General features: G+C 40.4%; 1 protein-coding gene across 1 annotated transcript in view; it reads left to right on the top strand.

The window, feature by feature from the left end:
* The window catches only part of EXOC4 (exocyst complex component 4), an 890815-nt gene that overhangs the window by 122527 nt on the left and 752892 nt on the right, over nucleotides 1–15396 (top strand). Inside the window, exon 7 of the mRNA XM_036759981.1 lies at nucleotides 3967–4141. Coding sequence (XP_036615876.1) covers nucleotides 3967–4141 — 175 coding nt within the window. The remainder of the gene's footprint in view (nucleotides 1–3966; nucleotides 4142–15396) is intronic.

Raw genomic sequence — 15396 nt, 5'->3', positions numbered from 1 at the left:
TTTGTCTCTCTCATCTCTCAGAATTGAGGAGATGATAGCTGGTCCATTTTTTACTTGGATAATTCTATATGTGCTTAAATACATGTGCCATCTCCTGGGTAGAAGCCCTGGGGATTTTCTCTTCCTGGGCAGGCATGCCCTGGTGATGTAGCATGAGGTTCCTTTGGCTGAAATGGGCAGGGAATGGCTAACCCCTGGTGAGAGCTATCAGATGCTTGTTCCCTGCTGCTCTCCTCCTGTTGTTGCATCCCTCTGAAGGTCCCTGCCCTCCCCTTTTACAGACTGACCGAGAGGGGTGAAGTGATTCGCCCGTTGTTAGTTAGGCAGCTGCTGTGGGATGGATCTAGGACTTGGACCTGAATCTTCCGGTTCTCCAGCCAACATTGTTTCCACTATCAGGCTGCCTTGTCTCTTGGTTTGCAGTGACCCACCTGCAGCTTCTTCATGATGTAGCAGCTGGAAAGGGTGGGGTTTAGATGATGCCAACATACTACAAGTGCACTCCTGAATCTGCAACCTCATTGATGTGATTTTACTCTCCAGTGAAGCTAAAATCACAGTCCATTCATTCCTGACTATCCCCTGGAACTCTTGTCTGTGTCTCCCAGAAGGTCCCCACAGGGGATCTGACTAGCTGTTTGGGTGGGGGCTGGGAGAGGTCTCCTACATGTTTTCTTGATGGCACAAGGACACCAGTGGGGCACACCGGCCCGCTATCTGTTATTACTCATTTCTGTTCCATGACGTAGTTAATGGGAAGATATCATATTCAGTCACTCCATGTTTTTCTTTACATGATGCTAAACAAGTATTTAGAAGTATGTTGTTTTAAACTAAATTAACTTTTTTTGGTCTTGTGGGTAAATGTAGCCTTTCTGGGTTAGTGTAATGTTTTCTAGGTCCAAGTATTATTTGAAATTGATTTTAACTGTTGTACAAATTAGTTCCTAACCCAGAACTTACTCCTGAAGAACATTATTTTCATCTGTCTTCCCACTGAATGACATTATGAGAACATTTCAACAACATATAGAGGAAGCAGAAATTGGCATAGTTAATTATGTGTGTAAATATCAACTGCAGACTGGAAAGGACAAAGAAAAATCTGCTATTTGAAGGGTTAGAATGACTGCTCACCTGTACTGTTTTATATATGTACATACATAATGTAGATCACTATATAAATTTTCATCGATTCTTTCTCTTCTAAAGTACAATGTCAAATGTAAGTTGGTGTTTTATCACAAGATAGTTATGGGCTGTTGCATTGGCACATTAATTACAATAATTGGGCAGTAAAGAAGCCATAGGAACAGATTATATGCTATACATTTTGATGAGGTTGTAGTTATGGCCTCTTATGGATGATAATAAAATCTTGTTAATTGACACTTCTGACGTGCTCTCTTGCCTCTCATTTCTACTTTTCAGGTTGGTTTATAAATCTTTTCAGAAACTGTGCATCCAGACTTTAGAAATGAATACTTCCTATAATCTTCTCTCATTATACTTTAAATTCATTTGTCCATTCAACAAGTACTTCCTGAGCACTTCCTATGTGCTAGGCTCTGTGAGAGACACAACATCTATGTAAGTCATGGCCCCTGACTTTAAGGTACATTATAGTCTAATAGTGGAGATCAGACTTCTGTATGAATCACCATAGCATACATAACATACACATAACACCATAACATACACATAACATACATAACATTACACATAAAGCAATGTGTAATAATTGGGTACAAAGTACTGTAGTTCAGGAGAGAGAGATTGATCAACGAAGGCTAAGGGGAAGATAGTTTAGTGGTAGAGAGGCATGTTTTGTTTTATATGTATGAGACTCCTGGGTCAAATTCTCTTAGAGATTGCCAGTTGTTATATTCTAGAGCAACTGTTCTATGGCATAAAGAGAGCTTTTGGGGCCAGCCAGTAGAACTTGGGCAGTGGCGTGGACAGCTTACTTTATTTCAAAGATGTTGTTATTTGGAGAATCTTCTAGGAACTTAGAAGTCAGGGTTACTGAAAGAAATGTCCTGCAATCCTAGCAAGGAAAGCATGCAATGCACATCGTGAATTGTGGGCATTGATAAGGAGAAGCCAACAGTCAGTCAGTAAGCAATTATTAAGCACTAATTATGTGTCTACTACATAGTTAGTACTGGTCTTAATGCTTTCAACAGAGCAGTGCAGTCCCTGAGATGGATCAGTTATTGTTCAATGAACTGGAGGCTGATTGCCACTTTTAAATGTACCTCACACATACAAGGGGCTATTCCTTAGAGTATCTTGGTATTGAATTTTGAGATAAACAGAGGCAGCTAGAACTCTTATGTAGGGACATTTCGTTTTCAGTCTTTTTTTTTTTTTAGGGAAGATAAAATTTTTTTAAAAATTGTCATTTAGCATCAGTTTTTTACTTCTTATTGACTTCCATCCCTTGTACACGATCCTTCCTTTATAATTTAAACAAAACAAATCAACCCATTGGCCATTCTGTTCCTGTAGACTGCCATCTGATGGAAAGGAAATAGCACTGGATTTGGAGTCCTAGGACCTGGGTTAAGGTCCCACCTTTACCACATACTATTTGAGTAATCTTGGACAAGTCACTTCTCTCTGAATTTCAGTTTTCTTGCTTGTAAAATAAGGTTGTCTGGATGAAGAGATCGTTCCTTTAAGGTTCTATGTAACCCTAAACTGATAATCCTATTGTCATTACATTGGTTACTGTTTTGATGTCTTTCAGTTTTGTTTTCCTTTACATTATTACGGTCTGTTATTTGTGTAAATTGGTCTCTTGATTCTGTTTTACTTCTTTATGCATCAGTTCATATAAATCTTTTCAAATTTCTCCAAATTCTCCATATTCTTCATTTCTTACAGTTTAACATTATTCTGTTATATTTGTATAACAGTCTGTTCATCCATTTCATTAGTGATGGGCGACCAGTTTTTTTTTCCCTACCATCAAAAGAATTATCAATGAATATTTTGGTACATCTTTCTGTCTTGACTCCACCATGGCATAGATCAAAGGCTCCGTATGGTTTCATGATTTTTCTAGTATTATTGCAAATTGTTTTCCAGAACAGTTAGATTGATTCACAGGCATCTGGTTGCACCTTGGGGGGTGGGGGAAGAGCTCTCTTTACACACTCGGATATTCTGTCATTTTTATTTTTTGTCACCTTTGTCAGTTTAATGGGTGTTAGGTGACATTTGGTTCATTTTCCATCCATTTAACTTCATGACCTCGAGTAAAACGCCTTCTCTTTGTGTCTTTAGTTCTTTTTGTAAATTTGATACACTAATAATTGTTTTTGCCCTGATGAATTACAGTAAATGAAATGTGTGTGACCAAGATGTTCCCTTGAGTCAACATTAGACTTTTCGAGAGGTGGTTATGGGTATGCTTTTTTGGTTGTTGTTGTGCTCTGCTGCTTGAATTGTAGGTGATAAAACCTCATTGGTATTGGAGAAAGTCAGTACTCATTAGGGAGTGTCTGCTTTATAGATAGGGAATGGCTTCAACTATATATAAAACTAGATCTATTTCATTTCACAGTCTCTTGTTTTTAACATCTAACATTTATGTCTGCGGGAAGTTGAGGAAGTTGATAAGGGAGTATAGTCCATGGGTACAGGTTTTAATCCAAGCTCTACCACTGGCTTCCTGTGGAACTTGACTGTTAAGTAACTTTGGCAAGTTACTTAACTTCTCTAAAAACCAGTTTTCTTTTATGTAAAATGAAGGAGTTGGACCAGGGATGGGGAACCTGCGGCCTTTAGGTCATGTGTAGCCTTAAGGGCACAGGTTCCCTACTCCTGGATTGAATGATAGGACCTGTAAGGTCACTTCCAGCTTTAGAGGTATTGTGACACCTAGTTTCTACTCAATAATCAATGTTTGATTTTTTTTCTTGAAGCAGAATGAAAACCATTTCTCTTATTGCATCGTAGATTGCTTCTAGAGCTTCTGGAGCTTCTCTTTGACAAATTTAATGCTGTGGCTGCTGCCCACTCTGTGGTCCTGGGATACCTCCAGCAGACTGTTGTGCCTACATCAACTCAGCATGAAGACATCAAGTTGTATGATATGGCAGATGTTTGGGTCAAGATACAAGATGTCCTGCAGGTAAGATTCCCTTCTAAAAGGTACCGGGATAGAGTAGGAGCTTAGAAAAGTATCACCTCCCAAATATCACCTTTAATGACAGGAGCAGGCTTAGAAGAGAATTGAATTATTAGGTGATCTGGTGCTGCCATGGACACCTACCAACTACCCAAGATCTCACGATCAGATTTTCCTGCTGCGTATGACCAGACTACTGGTTCACAGATTTTCAAATGGTATATGATGTCCAGCTAGTTCCTTGTTACGGCCTTTAACTCACAGAAATCATTCACATTTCCAGATAATTTTGTAATTACTATGCTTGCTCATCTCACTGTTTTATGGACACTGTGAGCTTGTGTGTAAGTTCTTTTGATAGGGTTTTAGAAGTCTAAGTTATATAAGGAGGATTTTAATTAATGAATTAGTGCATAATTGTTCCCTTTTTGCATTATGAGCTATATATTTAAGAAATGACTCTCCATTAATGCATACTAGTCTTCCAAATGGGTATTGATGAGATATTATGTTCATAGACAATTTTATTATAATGTCTTTTGAATTGTACTTTTCATTTTCCTAGTTCTCTCTATAGTTCATTCCTTGTAAATTTATATTTCAAATTACACAGGACAAAGTATGAACATGAAACCTAGGTGAAGGGCTGAAATTTTCCACAGCCGGATTATATATACTAACTTATCTTTTTTAATTATGTGATATTGTCTGTTTTCTCACAGACCTTCCCAGGAGTTAACAGTGGTTTAGAAAATCTTGCAGTTTTTTAATTTATTGGGAATATTATAACTTGTTTCTAGTAATATTATCATGAGTTATTTGATCAATGAAAAATAGACAGTAGGTTAGATGTGCAAAATGAGTATGCTGAACATGGAATCAAATACTATGGTTTTGTTTTTTTCACATAGGATGCATTCTCTGATATTGTAAAATGATTTGCTCTTCTTTTTAAAATTTCTTGTGTGTTTTTACTTCTTTTCTTCTCTTCTTTTTCTCATTCATCAGCAACTTAGGCACAATTCCTTTGACCCAGATTTCATCTGTGTGTGATATTTGATTACTAGCTCAGCCCTCCATGTCCAGTGTGATTCCACTCACCAAGTTCGTCAAGTGTTTTAGGACAAGAGAGGTGATGTGTTAGCTTCCTAGTGGTTTTCAGACTTAGCACTTTTCTTCAAGTTCATCAGTTACTCTGAGCAGTAGTAGATATTCAGTCTTTCTTTGAAGAAACATTGATTGAGTATTGACTGCCTGTAGGATAGAGAAAAAAGAAGCTGACATGGTCAGTGCCCTCAGATAATCGATCAGCAACTATATTCTAAGCTCCCACTAGGTCCCAGGCATTGAGAATACAGGTACAAAGAAGGAAACAGTCTCTATTTGCAGGCAGCTTCTATTCTAATGGAGAGGTTAAAAAGTACATAAATAAATATATACAACATGAACTTAAAGTAAATGAAAATATATGATATCCCAAAAGTCTTAGTTTAAGCTATTAAAGCTTAAAATAGCACTAAAACTTGGGATGCCCTGTCTTTGCAATGTATAATTAGATACGAGGCAGCTTAGGAAGGAAGGAACTAGCAGGTGGGAGAAGTCAAGAAAAGTTCCATATAGAATATAGTACTGGAGCTACCTTTTCAAGGAAGAGAAGAGCTCTGTGAGGTAGAGAAGGGAGTATATTCCAGGCATAGGGGATGGCCCAGGCCAAGGCACAGATAATGGAGATACAGTAGCATGTGTGAGGAAAAGAGAGGAGGCCTGATTGTTTAGATCAAAGAGTGTAGGAGAAAGATTAATGTCCAATGAGACCTCTCCAAAGAAACATTGGGCCAGGTTATATAGGCATTTTAAAACTAAATAGACTTTTTTTTATCCTAGAGACAGTAGGAAAATACTGGAATTGGCTGAGTAAGAGAATCATTAATTGTCAGATTTGCATTTAAGAAAAGTTACTTTGACAGCAGCGGATAGGAAGGATTGGAATGAAGAGAGACTTAAGATAGGGAGACCCACTAGGAGACCATTGAAATAATGTAGGTGAGAAGTGATGAGGGCTTGGACTAAAGCGGAAGCTATGTGAGTTCAAAGAAGGGGATCAGATGTGAGTGATGTGTACCTAGAAATGGCAAGATTTAGTAACCCATTGAACGTAGGTAGGCTGAGGAAGAGTGAGGAGTCCAGGATTATACTGAGGTTATGGACTGTAGCAACAATTTGGCTAGCAGCTGTTGTGGGGGTGAAAGACCAACACAAGCCCAATAACAAGAACGCTGCCAGCACAGGTTCTTTTGGTCTGCTTTACTAAGGAAAGTAACGTTAAGGGGTAAACAATCTTACTTTAATCCAACACATACGCATAAACTCACTTAGTTCAGGAGGAAAAGCCAACAACCTGAACTTCAGAGCAAATACAAACAAATTACAAACATACACAATATAAACAGATCAGATCACAATTCATAGTTACCAAGAAATCATCAACATCTGGGTTCACATGCCAGGGAGCTCTTAACAATGGCTGGCCCAGAGTCACGCACCACTCCTTTAGTGGCTCGGAACCCCAAGGGAGAACGCCAACCTGTGGGTTTATATATCTTGTTCAGGGTCAAAGGTGAGTCACACATGTGACTCACCCACGTGACCTAAAAGCGTCACAAAAATGCGACTTAAATCCACATGGTCAGGAGGCGGAGCCAAGATGGCGGCTGGTAAGCACGGACTAGAGTGAGCTCCGTACCCGAGTCCCTCCAAAAACCTATAAAAATGGCTCTGAACCAATTCTAGAACGGCAGAACCCACAGAACAGCAGAGGGAAGCAGGGCTCCAGCCCAGGACAGCCCGGATAGTCTCTGGGTGAGCTCTATTCCACACGGAGCTGGGAGCTGGGAGCTGGGAACGGAGTGGAGCAGAGCCCAGCCTGAGCGGCGTGGACGATCCAGTCCAGAAGCCGGGCGGAGGGGGCCCTAGCGCCCTGAATACGTGAGCAGTTACCAGACCCCTCGACCCACAAACACCAAAGACTGCGGAGAAGGTTAGTGGGAAAAGCTGCGGGAGTGGAAGGAGTTCGCGGTTCGGCTTCCAGCCCCGGGGGCAGCGGAGGTGGGGCAGCTACAGCTGTTGTTACTTCCGGCTCCAGGCCCACCTGGTGGGGGGAATTAAGTGGCGGATCACAGCAGGGGTGCACAGCCTGCCGAAGATCTGAGCCCAGTCTGGACTGGGGGTCCTTGGGGAAGGAGGAGTGCGGCTCTGACAGAGCTGGCACCTCCCCCCCAAACGTACAACATAGAACTCTGTAATCTACAAGCAGTCATACCCCACTGAAAAACTCAAGGGTCAAGTTAGTTGGTTGGGAATATGGCCAGGACACGAAAACGCGCCCAGATTCAGTCTCAGACTTTGGATTCTTTCTTTGGTGACAAAGAAGACCAAAACATACAGCCTAAAGAAGACAGCAAAGTCATAGAGCCTACAACCAAAGCCTCCAAGAAAAACATGAACTGGCCCCAGACCATAGAAGAACTCAAAAAGGATTTGGAAAAGCAAGTTAGAGAAGTAGAGGAAAAATTGGGAAGAGAAATAAGAAGGATGCGAGAAAACCATGAAAAACAAGTCAATGACTTGCTAAAGGAGACCCAAAAAAATACTGAAAAATACACTGAAGAAAACAACACCTTAAAAACAGACTAACTCAAATGGCAAAAGAGCTCCAAAAAGCCAATGAGGAGAAGAATGCCTTGAAAGGCAGAATTAGCCAAATGGAAAAGGAGGTCCAAAAGACCACTGAAGAAAATACTACTTTAAAAATTAGATTGGAGCAAGTGGAAGCTAGTGACTTTATGAGAAATCAGGATATTATAAAACAGAACCAGAGGAATGAAAAAATGGAAGACAATGTGAAATATCTCCTTGGAAAAACCACTGACCTGGAAAATAGATCCAGGAGAGATAATTTAAAAATTATTGGACTACCTGAAAGCCATGATCAAAAAAAGAGCCTAGATACCATCTTTCAGGAAATTATCAAGGAGAACTGCCCTGATATTCTAGAGCCACAGGGCAAAATAGAAATTGAAAGAATCCATCGATCGCCTCCGCAAATAGATCCCAAAAAGAAATCTCCTAGGAATATTGTTGCCAAATTCCAGAGCTCCCAGATCAAGGAGAAAATACTGCAAGCAGCCAGAAAGAAACAATTTGAATATTGTGGAAACCCAATCAGAATAACCCAAGATCTGGCAGCTTCTACATTAAGAGATCGAAGGGCTTGGAATGCGATATTCCGGAGGTCAATGGAGCTAGGATTAAAACCTAGAATCACCTACCCAGCAAAACTAAGTATCATGTTCCAAGGCAAAATATGGACTTTCAATAAAATGGAGGACTTTCAAGCTTTCTCAGTGAAAAGACCAGAACTGAATAGAAAAGTTGACTTTCAAACACAAGAATCAAGAGAAGCATGAAAAGGTAATCAAGAAACGGAAATTGCAAGGGACTTACTAAAGTTGAACTGTTTTGTTTACATTCCTACATGGAAAGATGATGAGTATGATTCATGAGACCTCAGTATTAGGGTAGTTGAAGGGAATATGCATATATATATATATGCATATATATATATGTTTATGTATATATATAAGTGAATGTGTATGTATGCATGTATCTATGTGTATATGTATGTATGTGTATGTATGTGTATATATATATATATATATGTAAAAGAGAGAGAGCAGACACAGGGTGAGTTGAGGATGAAGGGAAGATAGCTAAAAGAAATAAAATGAAATTAAGGGATGAGAGAGTAACTTACTGAGAGAGGGAGATAGGGAGAGATAGAATGGGGTGGATTATCTCCCATAAAGGTGGCAAGAGGAAGCAGTTCTAGGAGAGGAGGGGAGTGGGCAGGTGAGGGGGGAATGAGTGAACCTTGCTCTCATCAGATTTGGCCTGAGGGGGAATACCATACATACTCAGTTGGGTATCTTACCCCACAGGAAAGAAGAGGGAGGAAGATAAAAAAAAAAATAAAAGGCAGGGGGATGATGGAGTGGAGGACAGATGGGGGTGGAGGTAATCAAAACAAACACTTTGGAAAGGGGACAGGGTCAAGGGAGAAAATTCAATAAAGCGGGAGGGGTTGGGAAGGAGCAAAATGTAGTTAGCCTTTCACAACATGAATATTGTGGAAGGGTTATACATAATAATACATGTGTGGCCTAGGTTGAATTGCTCAACTTCTTAGGGAGGGTGGGTGGGAAGGTGAAGAGGGAAGGGAATTTGGAACTCAAAGTTTTAAAATCAGATGTTCAAAAACAAAAAAACTTTTTGTATGCAACTAAAAAATAAGATACACAGGCAATGGGGCGTAGAAATTTATCTTGCCCTACAAGAAAGGAAGGGAAAAGGGGATGAGAGGGGAGGGGGGTGATAGAGGGGAGGGCTGACTGGGGAACAGGGCAACCAGAATATACGCCATCTTGGAGTGGGGGGGGGGAGGGCAGAAATGGGAAGAAAATTTGTAATTCAAACTGTTGTGAAAATCAATGCTGAAAACCAAATATGTTAAATAAATAAATTGCATTAAAAAAAAAATCCACATGGTCTAAAAGCCTCTGATGTCACAAACATGTCACTCAAACCCATGTAAACTAGGCTTTCCCTTGAGGCAAGGAGATCATCAAAGACTCCTAATTTAATCAAGGAAACAAAGGCCAAACTCTTCAGGGCACTTGATTAAATAAGTGCTAAAAGAGAAAACAGTAAAAAAAGTCCCAACTTAATTAGTATTACATGGACTTGGGAGACTGGAAAGATGGCGGAGCCTACAACAGAAATAGGAATATTTAGAAGAGAGGAGGCTTAGAAAGCTAATGAGTTCAATTTTGGACATGGCAAGTTTGAGATGTCTCTGACATAGTCTCTTTGAAATGGACTATAGGCAGTGAGCGCCAGAAGCTCAGGAGAGAGACTTGGACTTGAAATATTCATGTGGGAGTCATCTGCATTTACATGATAGTTAAACCCGTGACAGTCTGTGAGGTTACCAAGAGAAATGTTGGAAGAGTAGGAGACAAAGCCTTGAGGAAAACTCACATCTGGGTTATTGTTTGGATGATGAACCAGCATAGAAGTCTGAGAAGGACCCTATCAGAGAGATCAGAAGGAACTAGAAGAGGGTAGTGTTATGAAAACACAGAAAGGCCAGAGCATTCAGGATGGGAAGGTCATTACTTGTGTCAAATGCAGCAGAATGGTTAAGAAGGGACACAAATTTGAATCATTATGTAGTAACTGCCAAATAAATGCTCTGGCTGCTTTGAGCAAGAGCAAATCTCTTCTGGTGGATTTCAAAGAGGAATTGTGATTATGAGGTAATCTTTGAATGATAGAAATAGGCCATGAGTATTCAAATTTATGTAGGTATAGAAGAGGGGGAGGGCATTTTCTGAATGGGAAGAAAGGTGGAGGGAGAGAGTGTACAAAAGTATTTAGGAAACAGTGAGTCTGTCTGGCTTGAGCTATGGGTTGGTGCAGTGAAGTAGTTTTAGGTATTGGAATCATGTGGCAGGCCTTAACTGCTACATTAAGGAGTTTGTATTTTATTCCATAGGTAGTTATCAGCCTTTGAAGATTTTTGAACTGGAAAGGTGACATTATAAAAGCAAGATTTTTAAAGATTAATTTGGTGTTGGTACACAGGGAGGATTAGAAAAGTGGGAGACTGGAGTCAGGGGAGACTTTATCTTACTAGTAATGTCAAGTTACTCGAAGTTAACTCAGGAAGTAGTTTACTTTTCTGCTGTATCTCTTCTACTATATAGTACTTGGGATATTATCTTGGACAGCAGTGGAGTTTAATGTGCACTTTTTTTAGTTGGCAAGGTCTGGGAGGAGAGAGAGTAACTTTTTTTTTCTTAGTGTCTTAGAAAATGCACAAATATAGTAGTGGGTATGCCTGTCAGTTCCGTTGAACATATGCAAGGATATTCACAGTGAATACCTGTCCAGTTTCATTTGGGGTAAAACCCTCAACACTATGGCTTTTTCTCCTTGATCTCACAATGGCAATCTGGCACAAAGGATGGTACCAAAAGCTGGCTAAAACATAAACTAGGTTAAAGTCTGTTTGTATGTAACATTTAGAGAAGACTGTTTTTGTTTTAAATGTTTATGTAGACTTTTATACACATAGCCAGTTTCATTCTAAAGTAGAACTGTTGGTGAAATTCTCTTTGGATAATATAAGCTACTTTTGAGAATTAAATATTGAGTTGAGAAGAACGAGACACCTGCTGCTAAGTATTAAACAACACAAATAACTGAGGCAGCATATTATAATTAATGGAGTTAAACATTTGGGGGACAGAATTAAAGATACTTTCTTGAATTACTTTTTTTTTTGCCAGAACATTGAAGCATTACTTTGCAGAGTAAATTTTAGAAAAGAAAATATCGCCTGGTATTTAAAAGATGCTGATGGTGAAATTTACATTTTTTTCTATGCCTTACCCAGCAGGTGGAATCCAGCCTGTGGTTGGAAGGCTCGTTTGTCTCAGCATGTTTGTGTCTGAAAAAGACAGCTGGGAGACAAGGCCATCGAAGTAACAGGGTGTCATAGCTTCCTCCTGCCTTGGTGTCAGTCCTTCGACTTCACACCATTGCACTCCGTTTTCAGGTTTACACTCTTTTGGAGACTGTGATAATAGAAATACTTGTTTGGGCCTTCAGAGCAACAGTAGCACCTTCTGAAATGTCACCTACTTGGTGGCATGCCTGTCATCCTGTCGACTGCACACTTTCAAGGTATGCAAGTCTGAGGTTCACTGGAAAACACAAAACATCCCATTGTGTCATGCAGTACAAAAGATGTGGCAGGATCACTTTGAATGAAGTATGCCTCTGTTACTTGTGCCTTAGAAAAATAAATTTAAAACTTGCTGGAGAAATGGTCCCATTTTAAGACAAAATAATTCACATAGCTGTTGTGGAATGAGTTTTGTATCTAATTGTGTTAAGGGGTGGCTGTGAATTATGTGTTATGGAGGCTGTAAATTCCAATAGTAATAGCTCCTATGTATATAGTGCTTTAAAGATTATAGAATCAGGAACCTTAGAGGCCATCTAGTCCAAAGCCCTCATTTTTTAGGTGAGGAAATGGGGCCTAGAGAGGTTAAATGATTTGTCCAAGGTCATACAAGTAGTAAGTAGCAAAACTAGGAAAACAAATATGTACAAGCAAGACATGCACAGGATAAGTTAGAGCTCTTGATTAATGCAAATAATTAATTCTTTCTGAAGTGATCACATTATTGGAATTAACACTGCATGTTTCCATTGGTCTGGAAACAGTTAATATATTTTACATCATTTTAACTTAAAAAGGTGTGAATTTGAATACATGCAACTACTTCAGGGGATTCATCATTTGCTTTTGTTGAGACTTGGTTGTAATCAACAGAAAAGAGACACTAGCAAACGTTGGCGGTGTAGGGGGGCGTGGGGGGGGGTGGGGGTGGGGGTAGGGTGGGTTGGGGGGGAGGGATGGAGTCAGGAAAGGCTTCTTGTGGATAAATACATTTACATGGGACTTGAAGGAAGCCCAGAGGCAGAGATGCGAGGGGAGAGCATTCTAGGCAGGGGAGATGACCAGTCAAAATGCTTGGAGTCAAGAGATAGGGTCGATCTGATCACAGAGTGGATGTTGGGGTATAAGGTGCTAGAAGATTTGGGTAGGAGCAAGTAAGCTTATAATGGTCTTTGAACTCCAAATGTTGTGCCGAAAAAAGCGAGCGAGAACCGGATATAAATTTGGATGTGGGTTTATTCAAGTGCACGACTATTCGGAGTAAAGACTCAAATTGAACAGCCCCAAGCAGGGGTAGGCTTAGGGTACTTAAAGGGAAAGAACACAGTTTGATTTCCATGGAGATGGGAGCCCAAACGGTGGGATAAGCTGAGGCAGGATTATTTCCATGGAGATGGGAGTAAAAACAGTGGGGTGAGCTGGGGCAAGAGGGAGAAACTGAGGGGGGGCAGGGCATAACACAAACAGAGCATTTTATATTTGTTCTTGGAGATGATAGGGAGCCGTTGAAGTTTGTTGAATGGGGATGCTGGTGTGTGAAATAGTCAAACCTATACTTTAGGAAGATCAATTTGACAGTCCAGTGAAGGATGGACTGGAGTGGGGAGAGACTTGAGGCGGAGTGACCAATCAGCAGGCTCTTGTAATAGTCCAGGTATGGGGTGATGAAGGCCTGTACCAGTGTCATAGGAATGAAGGGGCATATGTGGGATATGTTGAAAGGATTCAGCAACAGATTGAATGAGAGGTGTGACAGAGAAGAATCAAGGATGGTGCATAATTTGCAAATTTGATTGAGTAGGAGGGTGGTGGTACCCTCGATAGTAATAGACGAAAGGATTTATGGGGAAAGAGAATGAGTTGAGTTTTGGACAGGTTGAGTTTAAGATGTCTATGAGAGATCCAGTTTGGCTTGTCCATTAGGCAGTTAGAGAGGTGAATCTGGAGATTTGGATCCAAGTTAGGGCTGGGAGAATCCTCAACACGAAGAGGCTGTTTCAATTTGGGGGAGCTGATGAGATCATCAAGTGCCTTAGGATAGAGGGCGAAGAGAAAGGGGACCCTCCCATGGGTAGTAAGCATGATGTGAATGAAGAGCCTGCAAAGGAGACAGCAGGAGCAGTCATCCAGGTAGGAGGAGAACCAAGAGAGAACAATGTCAACAAAAACTCAGGAAAAAAGTATCAAAGAGAAGAGGGTGATTGACAGTGCCAAAGGCTGCAGAGAGTTCTGGAAGGATGAGCACTGAGAAAAGACTATTAGATTTGGCAAATAAAATTCATTGGTAACTTTGGAGAGAGTGATCTCAGTTCGCTGGTGAGCTTGGGAAGCCAGTTTGTGAGAGTTAAAAAGACGGTGAGAGGAAAGGAAGTGAAGGAGATTGTATACAGACTTCTCCAGGAGTTTGGCCTCAAAAAGAAGGAAAGAGAAGATGATAGCTAGGGAGGATGGATGGATAAAGTGAGGTTTAGTTTTTCTTTTTAAGGATGAGGATATAGGCATGTTTGTAGGCGATAGGGAAGCAGTGAGAGAGTGGGTGTCATGGAAGGGGCAATCTGCTAGTGCCTTCTCTCTGTTGATTATCTTCCATTAATCCTGTATGTAACTTATTTGTACATAGCTGCTTGGGCGTTGTCTCCTCCTTTAGACGTGAGCTCCTTGATAGCAAGGGTTGAGCATCTCCAGTGCTTAACCCTGTGCCTGGTATGTACTTGGTGCCAATGCTCGTTGACTTGACTAATTCCATTTCCTTTGTGCTTTCCATTATGCTGTACTGCCTCTCAAGATTTGCCAAGCACCTTTCCTCACAATGACTTTGTGCGGTAGGCAGGGTGAGTTATTTTTATCCCCATTTTATAGATGAGGAAGCTGAGCCTCTGAAGGCGTAAGTGACTTGCCCATCAACATACAGTGAAATATATGAGATGGAATTCAGATCCACATCTCCTCATTCCAAGTCTACCCCTTGGGCCATACCCCTTTTCAACACTGATAGTGATGCCCTGCGCTAGTAGGTTTCCTCTCAATACCTCAGTTTCCTTAGTTGATTCACATGGAGAGACAATATAAAAATCATGGTGCAGCATCTGAGGTATGTCGCTGCATGAATGTTTAATGGGGATAAAATTAACCTCCTGGACAGGGAGTCTGAAAGGTGCTGACAAGTTCAGAAAAGTAGCAAAGACAAATGATCCTGATCTGTGGCCTGGAGGGCATTTTCCAGGAGACAGTTGCAGTTTTTGTTCTGTGTCTAAGTCTAGAACTGGCTTATTTGGAGGTCTTTGTATATTCTGCTTAATAGAGAACCATACTTTTGGAAGTGAAGTTAACTTTCCATGGTGTTTTAGCCCACATAACATGTGAAAGGAAGGCTGGATAAGCTCAGTTTTTTATCTTTATTGGCCATATAGACAGTCCTTGTTATTTTGGGGATCTTAATTCTCAAGAAAGACATTATAGATTTCATGTTTTTCTTTCCTGCTGCTACATTTATAACTTTATCACTGGGTGATGTTTTGCTCAGATAGAGAACCTGATGATTATTTATGCTGAAGGATATAAGACAGCTTGTGAAGCTTAAAATTAAAACGTCTTCCCCTAAATTAGTTTACGGACTAGACATATTGGAAGCCAAGTCTCCTGTCCCAATCTCTTGGACACCATTGATGCT

Source organism: Trichosurus vulpecula, chromosome 5, assembly GCF_011100635.1.
Source record: "Trichosurus vulpecula isolate mTriVul1 chromosome 5, mTriVul1.pri, whole genome shotgun sequence".
NCBI lineage: Eukaryota > Metazoa > Chordata > Mammalia > Diprotodontia > Phalangeridae > Trichosurus > Trichosurus vulpecula.
Note: the sequence above shows the minus strand (reverse complement) of the source record. Positions and strands in the feature narration are given on the sequence as shown.